The sequence below is a fragment of the Manis pentadactyla genome, chromosome 6 (assembly GCF_030020395.1).
Source record: "Manis pentadactyla isolate mManPen7 chromosome 6, mManPen7.hap1, whole genome shotgun sequence".
In the NCBI taxonomy this organism is placed as follows: Eukaryota; Metazoa; Chordata; class Mammalia; order Pholidota; family Manidae; genus Manis; species Manis pentadactyla.
Window position 1 is genome coordinate 54,266,602 of NC_080024.1, and position 19,505 is coordinate 54,286,106.

At 37.7% G+C, this 19,505-nt stretch overlaps 1 protein-coding gene and 1 long non-coding RNA gene across 8 annotated transcripts in view; one reads left to right on the forward strand and one right to left on the reverse strand.

Moving 5' to 3' along the window:
* PDE1A (phosphodiesterase 1A) overlaps positions 1-19,505 on the forward strand; it is a 346,655-nt gene that overhangs the window by 308,406 nt on the left and 18,744 nt on the right. For 6 of the 7 annotated variants that reach the window (XM_036879374.2, XM_036879377.2, XM_057503823.1 and 3 more), the window contains 3 exons: positions 8,013-8,094; positions 10,716-10,836; positions 11,862-12,007. In XM_036879374.2, coding sequence (XP_036735269.2) covers positions 8,013-8,094; positions 10,716-10,836; positions 11,862-12,007 — 349 coding nt within the window. Of the gene's footprint in view, positions 1-8,012; positions 8,095-10,715; positions 10,837-11,861; positions 12,008-18,622; positions 19,135-19,505 lie in introns of those variants that run through there. The other variant, XM_036879378.2, reaches the window with a different exon arrangement.
* Positions 16,782-18,616, reverse strand: LOC118909168 (uncharacterized). Its single transcript, XR_005023520.2, has 2 exons — positions 18,255-18,616; positions 16,782-18,213 (listed from the first exon to the last, which is right to left on the reverse strand). It is a non-coding gene; the product is annotated as an uncharacterized LOC118909168 (long non-coding RNA).

Genomic DNA, 19,505 nt, shown 5'->3' on the forward strand with positions numbered 1-19,505 from the left:
GAGCTTTAAGAATAACCTTCTCATATTAGAGATGAAAAAAACAGAAACATGAAAAGATAAAATGACTTGGCTCAGGTTAAGCAGAGTTAAATGTTTTAAATTGAATGATCTTGACAACACAACATAAGAAAATGTGTGAGATGTAGCTAAAGCAATGCTTGAGGAAATTTTATAGCTTTAAAAGCTCATTATTAGAAAAAAACAAAAGCATTAATCAGTTATCTGTTTCCACCTAAATAAGCTAGGAGAAGTTAAGAAAATTAAAGCAAAATAAGTTGATACAAGGAGGTAATAAATATAAAAGCAGAAATCAGTGAAATAGAACAATGACAATAGCAAAAATTGTGGGTGCCTCTATGGGGTGGGATTCACTGCAAGAGGTTAAGAGTACTTCTTGGAGTGATGGAAATGTTTCATATCTTAATTGGGGTTAGTTACACAAATGTGTTTATAATTTATATGTAAGATTTGTACATAAGTTTTCCCTTGATTAAAAAAAACAATGTATCAAATAAAGGTGCTTCATGAATGATTTAAAGCTAAAAAAATTGCTATTAAAAAAGTTATCTAATAAATATCAGAAACTCTTGAAAACTACTATTAGATCTCCAAATAATGACTTGGGTTATCCCTTTTGTTGATTTGAAATCAAACAAAAAAACCTGACAGAATCATGAGAGTAATGAATTCAAAGAAATTGAGTCTAGATATTTTTTAACTTCACCACCTTATTCTTGAATTTTCTGTAAAGGTGACTAATATTAATAATGAAGCTCCCAGCAGGCAATGATTTTTGGTGTATGAATTTCATGGTAGAAGCAAATTGTTCCATAAGGCTCCTTAGCTCCTCTGTCATTCTCAGTGTCTGGGAAACAGTGACTCACATATCTGAATATTAGAGATTAAAATACACCCAACATGAAAGGTCAGGTCTTGGAATAGGTAGAGTGTCATGACCCTTGCCATGTTTTTGTGATCTGCAAGCATTTTTCAGATCACGTTACTTAGATAAAGGAGGTGTCAGGTGTTTGTTCTCTTTTGTTTGTTGGCAGGACTCTTGGTGAGCAATGATAGGCATTTGTGTCACTCCAAAATGTTCAAAATCACAGCCTTTGCTTGAATGACCTTAACATGTAGGGCAAGGTACTTACAGCCCAATGGAGAATAAAGCATACATGATAATGTGGGCCAATATAAAAACCAAACTATCTTGGTAATCATTGCCTCTTCAACAAAAATCCTCTCGAATCAAAATAAATTGATTTAGGACTTGAGCATTTATTAATGGAATCTTATATTTCTCAGCCTCTGGATTTTTTATAGTAAATGACTTTCAAATCCCCTTCATAAACATATATAGCAAAACAGGAGAACATGAAGTTAACGTCAAAACAAGAGAGTTTGTACTGTCATGTCCACAAACATGTTTTACAAGCAAAACAAGTTTATCTTAATGAGACTTTTATGCTAAAATATGTCATTGACTCTAAAAGGTAAAATGTTTGCATGTATTTAATTAACTAAATGAATCTCTCTTACCCATACTTATTCTTGGCATACCACATATTTTGGCCCTTTGGGTGGATACAGCAATGAATCTAAAACTCCTTGGTACATGCTCTGCTTTGAATGTATGTCACCTGAGTTATTTAACTGGATCTGTGTATCTATGCAGATGCCCTAGAAATACACAGGACTGCAATGGTGCTTCCATGTTTTTTTATTCTTGCTCATCTTCACATAACTACCTGTGAAAACATAACTCTTTAGAACCCACAGTGCCGATAGAGCCATTCTTGCTATGCATCTAGCCAAGGTAACTGGGGTTTTCATCTTAGAGGGTCAAAATAGCACTTTTATGAAGCAATTTGAAACTATATTCCTTCATCCCTTCCAAATGTACTAAGAATCTGAATATTGTGCCATGTGATCCGTTTTCTCTTCTAGAGAATTTAAGGCAAATTAGGTTAGGTCTGCCAAGAGCTCATCATTGCCCTTAGATGCAGTATAAATGTAAGCATTTTGTGTTTTTGTTAAAATATTTTATGTATATTGGGCAAACATAAGAAGCCTAATAATACAGGCAACAGATATTTGGACTCGGCTTCAGATAACCCAAGGGTAAGCCCTAGCTTTCCATCTTTCCTGGCACACTGCTGATGAATCTTCACCTTCTTACCTATAACCCGATTTTGCTTCCTCTCCAGGATGCTTGTGAGGAACAAAATGATAGAATGAATGGAAGAGGTCTTTCCATGCTATAGAGATAATACAAATATGAAGAATTGGTATTATTACCCTCCCAGCCATTTTAAGCTTTATATTTTTCCAAGGCAAAGTATCAGAGATCCATTGATATTTTATTATTTGATAGTCATTTAAAGTCAAACTTTGAAGGATCTGGGCACAATTTTAAAAATATATTCCCAACACAACCATGAAGTTTAAGAAGTAGCCAATTAGGAGAAGTATTCTTCCTTTTGTTCTGCGCCATATAGTGGTAGACTTGCAATTCATTCAATAGGTTTAGAGACTGGATATAAATTCCAAAATTCAGAAAAAATACTCAAAGAAAGAGCTGATTTTTAGAACTTCAAGAGCAACAAGAAAATTTGTGTGCCTGTGCACATATAAATACACACATACATATGTGGGTGTATATATGTACATGTACATATATATGAGTTAATATTTCAAAAAAACCCAGAGAAATTTTGGGATGTGTGACTTCTAAGCCAGTTTCTTAATAATTTGTCTACCAAGTTCATTTTTATCTGAAAAGGGTTTATATAGACATTGAGAATTTTTAAAACAATGTGTATCCGGGGACAAACCAATGTAGACCAATGTATCGTATCATGTATAAAAATCTCAACAATGTTACCCCTTTCCTTGGGGTAACTACTTTAGGTGTACCTTCCCAAGCTACGGAAAACTGTAGCCAGAGAAATCAAAATTGTATCCCAAATCTGAACTCTAGAGAAACTTTTATTTCTGACTCTTGAAGAAGCAGATGATCGTAGAGGTAAAGCAGATCTTCATCTCCAAGACATGTTTCACAGCATGCTTGTGATATTCATCAGTACATTTAATGCTATCTCTTTGAGTGTTTGTGCAGGTCAACTCAGTTGCCACTGCCCTCTGACTGTCATGGGTGGACTTGGAAGATGCTTCATTCATTTCTCCTATGACTGGTGTACTGAGAGATTAGAGATGGAGGTATCAGCTAAGGAAATAACCATTAATAATGGAAGACAGGTTTTTGCTTCTTATTCTCTTCTTGAATGGACTAGGTAGGCAAGGTAGCAAGAAGTTAATATAATTAAGTTAAAAAAATAGCCACTGACATTATAATTTACTCATACTTCATACTATATGAACCAAATAATTATCTGAATTTTTCCCTTTTTCAACTAGTTGTTTGTGACATATGAAAGAAATTAACATTTATGTAAAATCTACATTTATCTCTAAGCACTAGCTTGTCAGCCAAGGAGAAACAAGGGAACAAGGGAAATGAAAGCTATTTGGAAGGGGCGGTCATATGATTATTTATTCTTAATTGTTTACAGTCAGTCTCCTGTATTTTCTTCAGCATTGCTACAAGTAGTACAGAGTGTGTTATTACAAAGTAAATTGCATTTCCCATAGTAATAAAAATGTATTTAGCTAGTACATTCTTAGCTAAGGATCTGACATAAAAAATTCAGAGATACAACTGAAAAGTTTTCTTAAATGTAAAGAATTGTAGATAAGAGCCAGAATAATAACTTACAATTTAAAAACCAAAGGTTGTAGCTTTAAGAGGCATGGAGGCAAGTTTTTGTAAACATCAATTTTACAAGAGGTACAAATGTTCTACAAAATATTTATAATGTTCACAAAAATACAATTATACCATATCATAAATTTGGACTAAAGTAAATGTGTTAGCTTTAATAATCATTAAATATTTAAGCAGTTTGGGTAGCTTTCTTAGAATTTAGGAGAGCCATTTTCAGAAGGAATGAAGGAAGGAAATTAGATGGCCTAAATCCCTTAAATGAGGTGTCCGCAGAGGACGGAACCACAGCACCTCCCCCGCCCCCAGCTACATTCCCCTACAGAGAGAGAGGCCTGTCCGGCCCTGCCTTGGCCTGTGGTTGGCCTGAGCCTGTGGCCAGCAGCTTCCCACATGTTTGCTGTCAGTGCTGCTTCTGTGATTAACACTTTGGTTTCATTGTAAAAGGTTTCCCAACATTTCTGTACTTCACCCTTTCTTATCTTCTTTGCTTTTTTAAAAGCTATAGAAACCCTTTTGGCTTCAGAGTAAATGCAAAAAAGAAAAAATGTACCCTTAAGTCACTGAATTTGATACCTGGCTGACAGCTGTCAGAACATTTCACACTGTTAGGAAAGCATAACAACAATTATTAGGTCTTTATCATGGGCCTTCGAAGAAGAAACTTGCACAACTGCCAAGAGAATCGCAGACAGGCATCAGCTGTGGCACTTGAGCACATCAGGCTGCCATGGCCATTCTCCGCCTGCCCGCCTGCCCGCCTGCAGGCTCATCCCCTAGAGCAGGTGCAGAGATCCAGGGGCAAACCTGAGTTTAGGGCCTTCGGGCCCTGTAATTCCACTCACATGTAGAAATCAATAAACCAGAACATAGTGTGTATAATAATGCGTATTACTTTTCTGATTTCTGAAAGTATATTTTTGGCCTCCTAAAGGCTGCACCCTCAAATGAAAGCACAACCTCTGAGAAAAACTAGTTGATTTTACAGAATGTTTGCCTTTTTGACCCTTTATTTCATCTTGATGGAAAGTATTTGAGGACCGGACAAGGAAAATTGTGGTTTGTCAAATTTGTGCTGAGGGATCCTAACTTTCTCTTTACGTATCTTTCCCTCTCCCTCAGTAGTACCCCCTTGTCCCATTGGATTTCTGGTGCCCTGATAGTCTGGCTATAGAGCTCTCTGCTAATCCTGCCCTCATGGCCTTTATTCACCCTAAAAAATAAATAATACTTTGAAATAATATATAAACTAAATAATGAATGCACTTTAGCATTCAGTGTGCTTTAGCAATGGAAATTTAATATTCTAAATCAATTGTGGAATTGAAGAAGCAAATAAAATTTCTCAGTCCATCTGTAAGGTCAACCCTGCATGTGTCTGTCAAATGCCTAAATCCCATATGAAAATGTTACCACCATCCAGCAGTCTATAAAATTTAGCTCATGGAATATAAATCATCATAGTGCCTTTTTCAGGCCCAAATGATCATTTTTAGGTCCAAGGACTTACACAGTATAAAAACACCTCCATTAATATATCAGACAGCAGTTCCTTGACCAATAAAATCAATCAGTTGTATCTGCATATATCCAATAAATATCCTCAATATTGCATTTCCTTTGAAGTCTATGAGTAAATCCATTTCTAGTTTAACAATATTATTATTTATATTTTAACATAAATTATTAATGATATTATTCTTATACCTTATTCTCAACAAGTTAAAAATTAAGTCCATAATAGTCTTCAAATGTAGCCCTCATCCAGGTTGTCTTATTTCTATTAGTGTCAACAAAGACTCCTTTTCATTCAGGTTTGAAGCTCAAGAGTCATCCTTAATTCACTTCAAACCATCCCCACACTGCTGACAAATTAATCTTTCAAAAGTGAAATTCCTGTCATGTCAATTCCTTGCTAGAAAAGAGAGGAGAAAAGAGCCAGTGTCACTCTATTACATATTAAATTATGCACTGATCCTTTCTCCTGTGGTTTAACACCATCCAAGCTATGCATTAGACATGATAAATACCTTAAATTTGCACAGCTCTCTGTTTTTGCTATTATGAATTATGGTTCTTATTAGCCAACATTTAACTATTTATTAAATATTAGGCACTGTCCTTAGGCTTCACATAAATAATCTTAGATAATCCTATTAGGGAGACTTTGCTCCTAAAATGAGTACATTTGATGACAACCAAAATTACCAAGTTAGGTAACAGATGAGAATTCAGTTCAGCCAGGGCTGTGATATGTGTGCATTAACAGAGATAGACTATTGAACAGCAGTGATTCAACTCTGTGTCCTGTAGCTCTAAGGCACTCATAATGCCCTTCCAACGGTCCCTTAAGCCAGGTATAAAAATTAATTCTTAATGAATATTGTTACTCCCTAGGGGAACAAGGACAGGTGCTGGGGGAAGTCACAGAAAGTCTCCTCCTTATTTTCTCCAAGTTGTGACATGGTAAAACACTTCTTTGATGACCATATCTAGAGTTGTCCCAAACAATTCTGATTTCAGTCTTACTGCACCTTATAATCAGAGGCATGGTGTAGAAGGAATGCACCAGAAAACATTGTCAATAAAAACTTTAAAGCCAATAAAACACACTGACATGATGTAAAGATTATGATGAAAAGATGTTGGGGAAACAGAATAAACAGAAGTGCTGATGTCCTCAGACAGAAGTTGCATGTTACACAGATTCCTCAACAAAGCAAAAGTGAAGGCCCTGCCCTTTTGTCTCCTGATTTCAAACCCTGAGCACGGGTCCTGAGCTGTCATCTTACGCGAGCCCAGTGTACCCCATGAAGGTATACAACCAATAGCTGAGGAGAAAATAGAGCCCAAAGCATTCTTTCAAATAGCCAGATAACTGAAGGGGAGCAAGTGAAGTATCCCCTCTCCAGTTTCTTTTATAAGCACAACCCCTTGAATGCAAAGAAAAGCACCAAGGTCTGATAAACCTTGTGATGATGCAGTTTTGCCCAGAGCAGCCTTTATTTTAGGAGATGAAAATCTAATTAGCACTTATGATGTTACACCCAAACATAAATGGAATTCTTTAGCATATGTGCTCAATCTACGATAGATAAGATCAAATAATAAAAAATCGGCGACATTTCAATTTTCTCAGGGAAGAATACATTAAAATAAAATTATGCATACAGAATGTAAGAATGTTGAGGATATTCTTCATAACTTGCTGTGAGAGATTCAATTAAAATTGGTTCATATGGAGAAAGATGTTTCACAATGCTCATATACTTTTAATTTCAAAAAGCAGTCTAATCATAGTCTTGATATTGAAGATCTGCTGATGTATTTGGCATGGGGAAGAAAAAAAGCAGAAAAATACATGAGTTGGATTGTTAATTAAATGCCAAATAACACACTGAGATGACATTTATGGTGACTTCAGAAAATTCCAGAGAGCAAAGGTTTGTCTTTATAATCAAGGGGTTGTGTTGGGGAGCAAGAAATTTCCTTTACCCCTCAAGGTTCTTCTAGCTGGTCTAAGAATCAAATTGACATGAGACAAATTAACAGGAGAAAAAAACAAAGTTTAATTACTTTTATGTGGGGAAGCTATAACATGGGTTCCAAAGACAGTCGGGGAGAATAAGGTACATATGCGATCCTGAGCCAGGGAAAAGGGGGTAGGGATCTGAGACTTCAAAGGAAAAGGAAATAATTCACAGGAATATGAAAAGAGTAAATGTTTTATAAATGAAATACTTGGTGAAACAATTAGGGGGCACAGAGAGGAATTTCAACAAACTTAGCCACATCCCTCCCTGTCCACCACACCTAGTTTACATTGTAACATAGCTATCTAAGGTATGCAGTTTTGTGTGGGACTAGGAGGGTCAAAGTTTCTTTCTGAGTCGCTTGGAACTTGCTTTGTTCTCAATTCTGAAATAATGTGCGTGTCCCGGTGGCACACCTGGGGCAGCCTGCCCTCTGTCCCTCCGGCTGCAATACCAAAGCAGAGTCTCCAAGCACTGAAAGTGTGCATGGCTCTTCCTTCTGCAATGTGGACCCAAAAGGAGACCATCCAAATAAAATTATATACAATTGGGCTATAGTTTTTGGTTTTGTAAAGAAATAAATATGCAGTGCCAATTAAGAAATGAAAGGTACAGCTTTTCTAGGCTTTGTATCTGGGCTGCTCTTCACCTGAGCTCCTCCAACCCAAGTCTGTACTAATGAGCTTTCCTTTCCACAGGGAGATAAAGAAGCTGAATTAGGGCTTCCGTTTTCCCCACTTTGTGATCGGAAGTCGACATTGGTGGCCCAGTCACAAATAGGTAATACAGCTGGTGGTCGTGGAGAGTGATTGTGTAATTGACAGTTTTCAAATGGATACACCGTATTGTTCAGAGAGGTGACATCCATGAAAATCTTACTTATTCACAATAATCGGGATCTTTAAACTGTTCTATATGGTGTTAAATAATATTTTGAAACATTCTCACAAAACTAATTCTATAAACCAATATTAGTAAATGTAATTATGATTCTATCTGTAACACTTTTACAATATAGAGGACTTTCTACTTGTGTAAAAGATAACATTTTTGTTGTTTCATTGCTAATTATTGTATTATGCATTCCTCTGTATATAGGACAATGCATGAAAATATTAATATATCTCCTCTGTTATCACTAAGTTTGCATAATATGTTTAATACACTAGCTCATATTGTTTTGGAAAAAAAACTGATGAGTAGATAAGCCAACAATAGAAAATTTAGAAAATGATATTGCTCCCAGCCATATTCACTCTTTTCACTTGTATTTGTATTGTCCAGCCCATTTTTAATCATAATACTGCTATGCTGCATAATTTGAATATTTGTAATAGTTATTCCCTAGGCCAGCATCTTCATTACTGGTCCATAAGCTCAATACACAAAATGACAGCCTCCTTACCTTTCTACCTGATCAGATACCACCTCCTACAAAGCAGAGTTCAGCTGTCCAAAAGCTTGCTTTTGCCTTTCCTGCTTTCCACTCACTTCCAATAAGCTGTTTTTCTAACTACCATAACACAGATGACTGAATGGAACAGGCTGAGGACCTCCTCAAGCCAGCTGGGAAAAATGGAAGTTTCTGAGGCTTGTTGCTATTATATAAATTGCTGCCATGTTAAAAGGGCTAACACCTCATTTGACAGTCCCCATATCCCAGGCATTTAAAACCATAGACAGAACTTGAAATAGCACCCTGGGTAGCTAGTTAACATTGCTTTGACTTGAAGGTATTACTGGTTGAGTTTGTTCTCCTTGGTTCTTGTCCTGCAGCAACAAAGAATTGAAGGGCAGAGATACAATAGGGAAGCAGAGTGAGTTTATTTGAACACACTCCAAAGGAGGAGTAGAGCCAGAATCAAGGCAAACAAAGGCAGTTTTATTTGAATGCACTCTAAGGGAGGAACAGGCCAGAGTCAAGGTAGACAAAGGCCGCAAAGTTTTAGGAGATGGTCTATTCATCACCACCTAGCTGGGAAGCACTTCTTTGATTGACAGGGTGAGGTTATTTGATTGACAGCTCTAGTTATACACCCATTCCTCTTGGTGTGCATGTCTTTTTTCCAAAATGCACAAAAGAAGCTTATGGGGGTGGGGTTGGAGGGAGGGGGGGTGGGAGCAGGAACCGCAATTTTAATGGGATTATGACAAGTTGTGGTTTGGGCAGTCCTTAGTTTTGTTTGATCACACCCACTCTGGGATCAGAGTGGGACCAGTTTAGCTTGGTCCCAATAGGCAAAGAAGTTATCTCCCTGCAAAGCCTTTGTTGTCTTCACTGGGACCCCCAACCTGGGCAGAGTTTGGGCAGTTTTTTTCCTTGAACTTGATCTTCCCCTTCCCTAGCTGGTCATGTCTATTTTTCTACCTAACATTCCTAACAAAGGCATCTATTAAAGCACAAAACTATTGAAGTTTTGTTTGAATTAAAATGTGCCTTCATGCGTATTATAACTAATCCAGTTCCTTGGAATGTGAATTACTACTCTTCAAATGTGGGTATTTCCAGGGACACTAACACTAAAAAAGCCTTCCTCCATACCATATTCAGAAGGTATTCCACAGCTCCCAGATGAGTTTAAGGCAGAAAGCACTCAATTTCCAGTGCCACACCTCCCCTGGGACTATGAAGTGTTGAAGTGAGTGCAGAGGTTAGAATAGGTTGTCTCCTTCTCCACCTAAACGCTGGGTGGTAAGTGCCCCACTCTTTCTGTGTGTCACTTTCTGTCTTGATATGTGTACTTTAAATGTAAAAATCTTTATTCAATCCCTGCATCTTAAACTGGTGGGGTTAATGCTGTCTCCCAGAGCTGTTACTGTGTCTTTGATGATTTGACAGAACACGCCCACACTGTGAACTAACACTTTACATAGGAGAATAATAAACAGCAACTTAAACGTTAACGTACTGGCAGAAAGCTATGACTGATAAATTAGTAAGAGGAAACAAAAATGCTTGCTTTCCTGTGACTGGAGAAAAAACTTCAATTATTCAGTTTCTTTGGAGTTTAGATATTATTTCTTGTTGGTCAATAATAAATTCAACAAGAGCAAGAGAGAAAGACCTTACAGAAAATGACTCCTCTCACTGATAGAAGAAAATATATTCACTCTGGTTAGATCTGAATTTAGTGTTAACAGTAGTATAAGGTTGAATATTAAATAGGAAAGCCAATATACTTGAGTCAGCAAGCTTAAATTGTATCACTTCCACTGCCTGAAAGATTATTTTATACAGCTGTTACACTACCTCTGAAGGTTGTGTTAATAGAGCAAAAATAATTACAAGTAGTAAACTGAATCAGTATGGTAGTTGATACTTGCTATCAGTGCATCAGAGACTTTTAATTGTTACTGATAAAATTGTAACATTTAAATTTATCTTTTTTTTTCTCTTCTAGGTTTCATTGATTTTATAGTAGAGCCAACATTTTCCCTTCTGACAGACTCAACAGAGAAAATTATTATTCCTCTTATAGAGGAAGCCTCAAAAGCAGAAACTTCTTCCTATGGGGCAAGCAGGTTTGGTATTTTCGTTTCTTTTTTTAAAAATCTTTGTGTCATTTAATATTTATTTATGATTACATACAGGCAGAAAATTCTTACAAGAATTATTAGGTAGTATTGCCACCTGGTGGCTGTATGTTATATTGCATCTGCCTTTGAAAATAACTTGTCCATTGCAAAATACAGGACTGTAACAGTATTCGATACTCAGTATTAGATACTCAGGGAAAAAAAACTATTTGAATTTTCACTGTGGATCTATGTATTGTGTCTTGGATATACTTGGTTGTGCTGTCTACTTACAAACAAACCAAACACAACCCACTTGTATATCCAGAAAGATAGTCTTTTAGATAATATGAATACGAGTAAAATCCATGTCATACTATATACAATGTACTGAGAGTATTTCAAACTAGACATTTTTCATTGATCAATTGTTAAGATATATTATTAAAAGTTCTGGTTGCAGAATAATCAGCTAAATTCTTGCACATCTGAACACGCCACTTTTCCTAATAGCACACCTGCAGGTTCCCTTAGTGTTGTGCTAATGGGGAAACTGAGGGAATGTTGTACCCGAGAAAGATTCGGGATAGCTTGGCGATCACGTGGCGGATGAAGGGGCAGGTGCCATTACTCCATCTTGGGCTCCAGAGCTGTGATACCTCCTTAGTGATGCTCACTAACGGACTCGACTAAGCCAGCTCACCTCAAGTTTCTGCTGTTCTAATCAGTCCTGGCCACCCTGTAATAGAAGGGGCTCCAGACCCGCTACTCTGGGATCCCTGACAGACCCAGGGAGTCCCGGCCAGAGTCCTGGCCTTCTCTGGGAGGGGAGGAAAGGAGGGAGGCAGGCAGCACCGGTATGTGCTCAAAACGGCCTGAGCCCCCACCATGCTGCTTCTCTGGCTGGTTTGTAAAATGTTTCAGGCTTTGTTCCCCCATCCCACATTCCGACCTGGGTATTTTCTGGTTTCTTTGGTTGTTACTGTAAGCTTAAACACCGTTATTGGTTTACATGCTGCTGATTCATTTAGACTATCCAATATGAAAGGCCCCATGAACGATGGAACCTATTTCCCAGACTACTCCCTTGAAACTGTGGACCTAAAGAGCTTCAAAAACAACCTGGTGGACATCATCCAGCAAAACAAAGAGAGGTGGAAAGAGTTAGCTGCACAAGGTATAGTTACTTATGAAGCCTGTTGCTGTCTCTGTCTTAACTCCTCCTTTGAGATTTTGGATTTTTTTCCCCCTAGATTTCTTCTTTTATAAAGTATGTACGTCCTTGGTGGTATTTGGAATTTGGTCACCCTTTGATTATTCATAAGAAAGTTGGTTTATCTGTTAAAGAGAAAGGAAGTCTGTTGTATTTATGCTGCATGGATTGCAGAAGGATGTGATAGTGCATGCTGGTCAAGTGGACATGAAGGAGGGACAATAACATGGTGACAAAGCTACACGACATAATAACCTCCTGTTAATTTCAGAAGTCCTTTTGAGCCTGGGTTTTAGGCTTTGCAAATGGCTTTTATATTGCACAGTAATTGCCAGGGATTTGGGTGCCTTTTTTTTTTTCCCCCACTTTTACTAAGTTTACAAAGTTAATTCTTTGGCTGAAAGTTTCACTCATGAGTTGGAAAAAATTCAAATCCCCTCCCATAGACCTGTCTCTTTCATTCTTATATTCTCTGTACAGTGGCCTTCTGGTAGGTTCTGAAAATACCCCAGGGCCTTTGCAATGACTGTCTCATGAGCCAGGAATTCTTGGAGATCTTCGCAAGGCTGATTCCTTCTTAGGTGGCAGGTCTGATTTTATTTTTAGTTTGGAAAACAGAGCACTTAATAACTCCTTTAATTCCAGCATAGATTTTATGAGGCATATACTATTATTATTACCATTTTACAGATAAGAAAATTGACACAGAGTACACATATGCTTCCAATCCCACAACTAAGTAAAGGAGCAGGAATTCATCCCTTGTGTCCAAATGCAATGCCCTGAAACCCCATGTTATGCAGAGCCCCTCCCCCATGTTTTTTTCATACAACAACAATAGTACACTGCAGTGACAGTACAACTCCTTTTGGGTTCCCAGAGCCAAATGCAATGTGTGTGTGTGTGTGTGTGTGTGTGTGTGTGTGTACAGGGTGAGAAGGGGTCTTCCTGCCCTGAGACAGCACCAGAGTCCCCAAGGGCTTTGTTGTATAAGACCGCCCTCCATCTCCCACTTCAGACGCAAGTGGCAAGCACAAGGCAGTCCCCTGTGCTTCTGACCAACTGGCTACAGACTGGAGGTTCCCATGACCTCCCCCTTAGGTCAATTAATTTGCTAGAGTGGCTCACAGAACTCAGGAAAACGCTTACATTTACCAATATAATAAAGGATACCGTTTGATAAATGATGCAAGCCAGATGAAGAGATACAGAGGGCAAGGTCCCCAGCAAAGGAACTTCTGTCCTTGTGGAGAAGGGGCCTGGCTTGGTGGCACGTGAACTGCGTTCCGATTCCAAGCACAGAAGCTCTCTCTCTGCCAGAGAACCAGGGCCCAAGAGAGTGATAAGCTCTTCTCAGGGGTTTCTGTGAGGGCTTCACTGCATATTCCTGATTAACTAAATCACTGGCCATCGACTGATTCAGCCTCCAGCCCCAGCCCTTGGCAAATGTTTTATATGGTCATCTGGGTCTCATATCGTGTTGTTTTTTATTGAGTGACAATTATGTAGTATCATTAAGACCCTCTGTAATGGCCAAAAGTCTCTCATCAACATGACAAGACACCCATTTCACCTGTAAGGCCCTACAGTGTCTTCAGGAACTGTGGATGAAGACCAAATATAGCTGGGGAATATATATTCAGTCATCTAATGACAGCATATGTATTTCTCATGACTCATTATATCGCACCCCCAAAGAGGCCTTCCTTGACTACCAGACGTAATGTCGTCTGTCCTGTTTTTCCCTATTATAGTGCAGCTTAGTCACTTCAAAATGGTGTCATTAGTCTATAATTTATTTATTCCTTTCCTTATTTATCATCTGTCTTCCACATGGGAATGGGCAGTCCACAAAAATCAGGACATGGTCTACTGTGTTTTCCAGTGTGTGCTCAGCTCCTAGCACAGTGCTGGGAATATAAGAGGCACTCAGTAAATATTTGTCTAATTAAACAGCCAGTTAATTCTGGATAGTGTCACATTATTTCCCCACCTCTGTTATCAGAAAATAAAATACCTATCTGATGTCTGCATCTGATTCTCTAACTCACATTTTCCCAGCCACAGAAGTGTGATCTTAATGGAAAGGGAACTATTTCCCAAGCATTGGTAGCACTATACAGATGTCATGATGGCCTTCCTGGGGGCAGAACCCATGTGTTCCTTTAGGCTCCCACACTCATGGCCTTGTGACTGAATGCTCTACTATCATCACCTTGAAATTCTTCATAGTTTTTGAGGTAGGGGCCTCAATTTTATTTTGCATTGACCCTGCAGTTAAATAACCAGTTCTGGCCATTACAGAAGGTCTTAATAATACTACATTTTTGTCACTCGATAAAAAACGGAACACATTATAAGACCCAGATGACCATATAAAAACATTTGTCAAACCCATCTAACTGGAGACTTTAAGTAATTAGAATTACCCTTGTATATGGACAAATTATACTCAAGATATTGACTCTGAATCACTGGAAGATTTAAATCACTAGACTATAAGCTCTTTGAAAATAGGAACAATATCTATCTTACTATCATTATTTTCTCAGAGCTAGCATGTCCCTTGCATACTGTAGATGCTTTAAAATTATTTATTAAATGTAGTTTTGAATGGATGCATGAATACTTGAACTCCATTTTGAATATATTTGTTCAGAAAGGAAAACAAATAAATACATTAGATTTTCAGCCAATGGAAGGAAGAAAGGAAGAAAGGAAGATTTCTGAAAACCCTCCTATGCACCAGGCTTTTTACATATATTATCTTATTTCCTCCTACAACAACCTTCTGAAGTAGAAATTATTACTCTCATGGAAATTGAGGATCCTACAACTTCTAAGCACTAGAAGCTAACTGTTCTGATTCTTTACCCAAGGTTTTTCCCATCACATCCGGCCCCTCTTATTGTACTTTCTCTCTTTCAAGAAAGTTTGAAAAACATGAGTTGAAGTATTTCTCTCTAATGAATCCAAAGAATCCAAATGACAAAAATACACTCTTCTCTAAAAAAGTTTTAACTAAACAACAGTGAACCCCAAACATCAACCCATCACCTCGTACTTATCATTAATTTGTAAAGGGAAGCTCTTGGCCAGCATTGGTTTAGGGACAGCAATGGCTCCTTTTCTGTAGTCTTTCCGGCACTGTGCTCTCCTGAATATTTTGTTGTGCACAGACGGTAAATTTTAGATCTGTTTAAAGTTCTCGATTTACTTTTCTGGAATTGATTAGTAATAACTGAATCTTACAGTTAGAAAATGTAGAACCAACGTTTGAGCACAGATAGCCAGACTTTAAACGATTTAAAACCACAGAGCATTTTGAAAATATATTTCCCAAGGGGTATCCAACAGTTCCCAAGTAGAGTACACACATTTTGATTAAAGAACTAATAACCTCTTTTCTTTATTTTTATAATTGCCTGCTTGGTTTCTATTTTCAGCACAATTGGTGAACTAGATAAACTTAGAGAAAAATCTCATTGTAAAAAAAAAACACAAAAATCCTGGCTAAAATATTGCCAGCAAGGAATTGATACCCTCAGAACCTATCCAAAGAAAGATAAAACAGAAATTCAGAGAGATAAGGAAACTTTGGAGCCAGAGTCTCTCCTGAGGGCATCTGCTTACTTGTGCTGGAGTCATGGGTTAGCAGACTGAATTTATTGCCACAGTGAGTTCATGTGAGAAGTACAAATTTGTTTTTGATGGAACTTATTTTAATTGTGAGTTTATATAATTATATTTTTAAGACATACTAGGTTTAACAAACAGCTTATAAAATTCCTGAAGTGTATTCAGGTCTCAGGAGCTTTTTACAGACATACTGCTGCTCATAAAGCTTTATATGATCCACATTTGCTCTCACCTCCTTTATCTTGCTGATTCAGTTACCATTTCTTTTCCCCTCACTCTCTTGCTCTACTCCAGCTACACTAAATTCCACACTGCCCTTTTGTTTTCTTTTCTTCAACACATCAGGTATTTTCCTGCTTTAAGAGATTTCAAATCCAGCTTCAGTTGTCACATTGCCAATGAGGTCTTTTCTGGCAAAAATGTCAAATTCCACTCGTGTTCCTCCCTTGCCCTCTGATCCAGCCCACCAACTACTTCTCATGATACCTCACTGCCTAGCTTGCAAGTAATTGACATTATGATTAATTTTTATTGTCTTCCCACATTAAAAATAAGGCTCATGAGAACAAGGGTGTTTGTTTTGATCCCTGATGTATCCCGAAGTCCTTAAACAATGGGCCATAAAGTAAGAACTCAAACACTTATATGCTGAAAGAAAGAAGGAGAAAAAGAGAAGGAAGGAAATAAAGAAGAAAAGGGTTGAGGGAGAAAACCTACCATCTAGGCCAAGAAACCTGCTACCGTGCCCGACAGTCCTTCTAAGGATATTACCATGCCTTCCAAGTCCTTCTCTCATTATTTCTTTCTCTCTCTTCCCTCCCATATCTAATCACTAATTTCATGTGGTTATTCCACTTTCTTTTTTCATTTTTTGGCTGTTACTCCTCTTAGTGTAACCTTAAACAATACATATTTTAGTTTTGTATGCTTTAAAACTTGATGTAAATGAAATCATGCAGTATTCATTTTTTATGAATTGCTTTGTGCTCAACGTCATGTTTTTGAGATTTATCCATGATAAGGCAAACAGCTACTGTGTGTTTCAACAGGGATTTTTCTGGGTTTTAACACAAAACATGAGATAGAAAAAAATATGTCCAAATACTAAGTATTTAAGTCATTTAACTAGTGTATTTGTAACACATACCAATTTCTTAAGCCACAAACCAAGAGCACAAATAATTTAACTTCCATTATTTTTCTGTGATTTTCTAGCTAAAGCCCCCATGTTACATGTTTGAAGAAAATGTAAGCATATGATTCAAATGTTTTAACTGAATCAGAGTAAGCTGTTCAATTTAGGATTTTTGACCTCTTTTTCCTTCTTCTTTAGATGCCATCAAAGTCCCGAGGAACTAATATGCTGTTAAGGATTAGGGATAAGTGTCTCCTTGGACTTCTGCTCTCTCTTTCGTCTCCCTAAACATATATCGCCCCATCTGCCTCTGGCTGTTGTCCCTTTCTGCCTCTGACCCTTGACCGCTTGTTTCCACCATTGTAGACCACCAACCCTGTGCCATCTCCATTTTGCTGCTTCTTCCCTTTCTCTCATCATGCTTTTCAGGGCCAGAGAACATGCTGCTCTTCTGCATCACAGGAAGCCACCGGGGTTGACTGAAAACTGTGGGGCTCTCCCAGACCCTGTCTTACCTGGCCATTCCACGTAGCTGCCTCTGCTCTAATCCTTGCACACTGAGAACATCCATCTTCCAACTCTCAGAATTCCAGGTTAGGGAACATGACAAAGGCCTCCTACACTCCTGGATCCCTGAATTTATCACTGGAATCTTTCACTGTTCCCCACTTGGAAATAACACCAAAATGTGACAGAACAGGCAGAATTCATGGTCCTATCTCAGAGGCTATAACTGTATCTTCCAGTCTTTGTATTGTATCTTTTAAGTCTTCCAACTCTTTACTCTCCCCAACTTCCTTTTGGTTCCATCATATGTGAAGAAATTGCCACTGGCACAATAAGTAGTTAAACCCTTCTCACCTCCAATCTCAGTGCTACCCTTCTTCTTCTTTCTTCTTTTGGCCAACAAATGAGAAACCCAGATATCTTCTGGAGGTATGGCTGGGAAGGTAAAGCTTAACTATTTTCCAAAAACTTCCACCTCCCATACAGGGACGTGGCTTTTGAATCTGAATTCTAAGAACATATGCTTTTGTTTCCAGATACTTTGATAACCGTATTTATGTCTATTTGTCTGAATGGACATGGGTCATGGCAGTGAACAAGTGAGAACAGAACCAGCTTAGTTAATAGTTCACAGTATCAGCTCATCAACAAGGCAAACAACGTGTAGTTGTTTTAGGAGAGAAGTTAGAAATCAAAGAATATTATTTGGTTAATATTTGTCGAGTATTTTAACCACTTAGCAGGGAAAAAAAGATTAAAGTTCATTTTTCTTTTAATTTGAATGATTTAAAATTAACTGAATTGTGATACAAATTGGATACATAATTTTACATTCTTTGAGGTCTTTTAGTGTGCTTAATAGTTTTAAAGACAACGTTTCAGTGGGAAACTGAGCAAAGAAAAACAGAAGACAATATTTCAGTGGGAAACTGAGCAAAGAAAGACACATTTTTTATTATAAGGAAGTCTGAATTACAAATGAGACAAACTTCTCTGTTTTGTGCCTAGGTCTAGGGCAATCTTAAGGCATGTTAAGTATATGAATTCAATGACTTAAACTATTTTATCCCAGAAAATACTTGCAGGATCATAAAAGCCAGTTTAAAAACTTGAGCACTATAACATAGTGTTAATAGTGAATTGCTCTCATTTCCACTCAGTATCTAATTTAAGGAACTTCAAGAGCAAATGCAAGAAACCATTGTTTTGCACTCCCCTCACTGACTCCCAGTTTCTCTTGTCCCTTTTGAAAAGTTCCACAGTTTGAATCCAGCTGATTCTTTCTTTTGGTTTCACAGGGTGTGAAAAAGCTGACTCTGGAACAATAAGGAATAACCCCAACTGAATGTTACCTTTATCCTTCTTTGCCTCTCTGGGGAAAACCTGGATCCATGTCCATGGGCATCATCAGGAAACAAGGCTGAGTGGCTTCCCAAACTGTCTTTCCCCAAATTCTTTTCCCAAAAAGTTTATTCTCAAACTTTGACTTGTAGGGCACTAGGCTTCCTTATTGAGTATTTTCAAATCACCTTTAGAAATGAGAGATGATAAGCTGCTGAGGAAAAATAAATATGCTTGTCAGCCTAAGCATCACATTCCAAACCAGCCACACGGCAGACCTTCTGCCCCCAGAGACCTCTGTCGCTCTGTGACGCGTCCCTGCGCTTGACCTCACAGATCCCACTGGACTTCGGGGCACATGTTTTTTCCTGTTTGCCAGAAATCCCTATTGTGCCCCAGCAGTGCTTCTAACTCTTCCGTATCTGTTGCTTAGAGCAAATAAAAATAGATCTTTTGAAAAGAATGAAAACATGTCTACATTACTTTGTATTGAATTACTTTAAAAGGTTATGTTTATAAATATTTGTTCATAAAATATTTCAGTAATTCCTTTCCACTATCTTTTTAACCAATCAGAATTCTTCATGTAAAACATAATCCATTGTACACTATAACTCCTAAACAACCAGGACTGTGAATCCTAAGCATCTTTTTGAGAAAATATACATGTACTTTTTAGATCTCAGAAGAGACAAGTAATCAAACAGAGGTAAGCAAAGTCCTCCCAAGATAAAAACTAGAGCTCACTCTCATTTTCTCTCTATGTTTCAAAACTGTAATTAACAGTTTAAATGGGCTCTAGCTAGCAATTTTTAAATCACATATTTTAAATTATTAGTA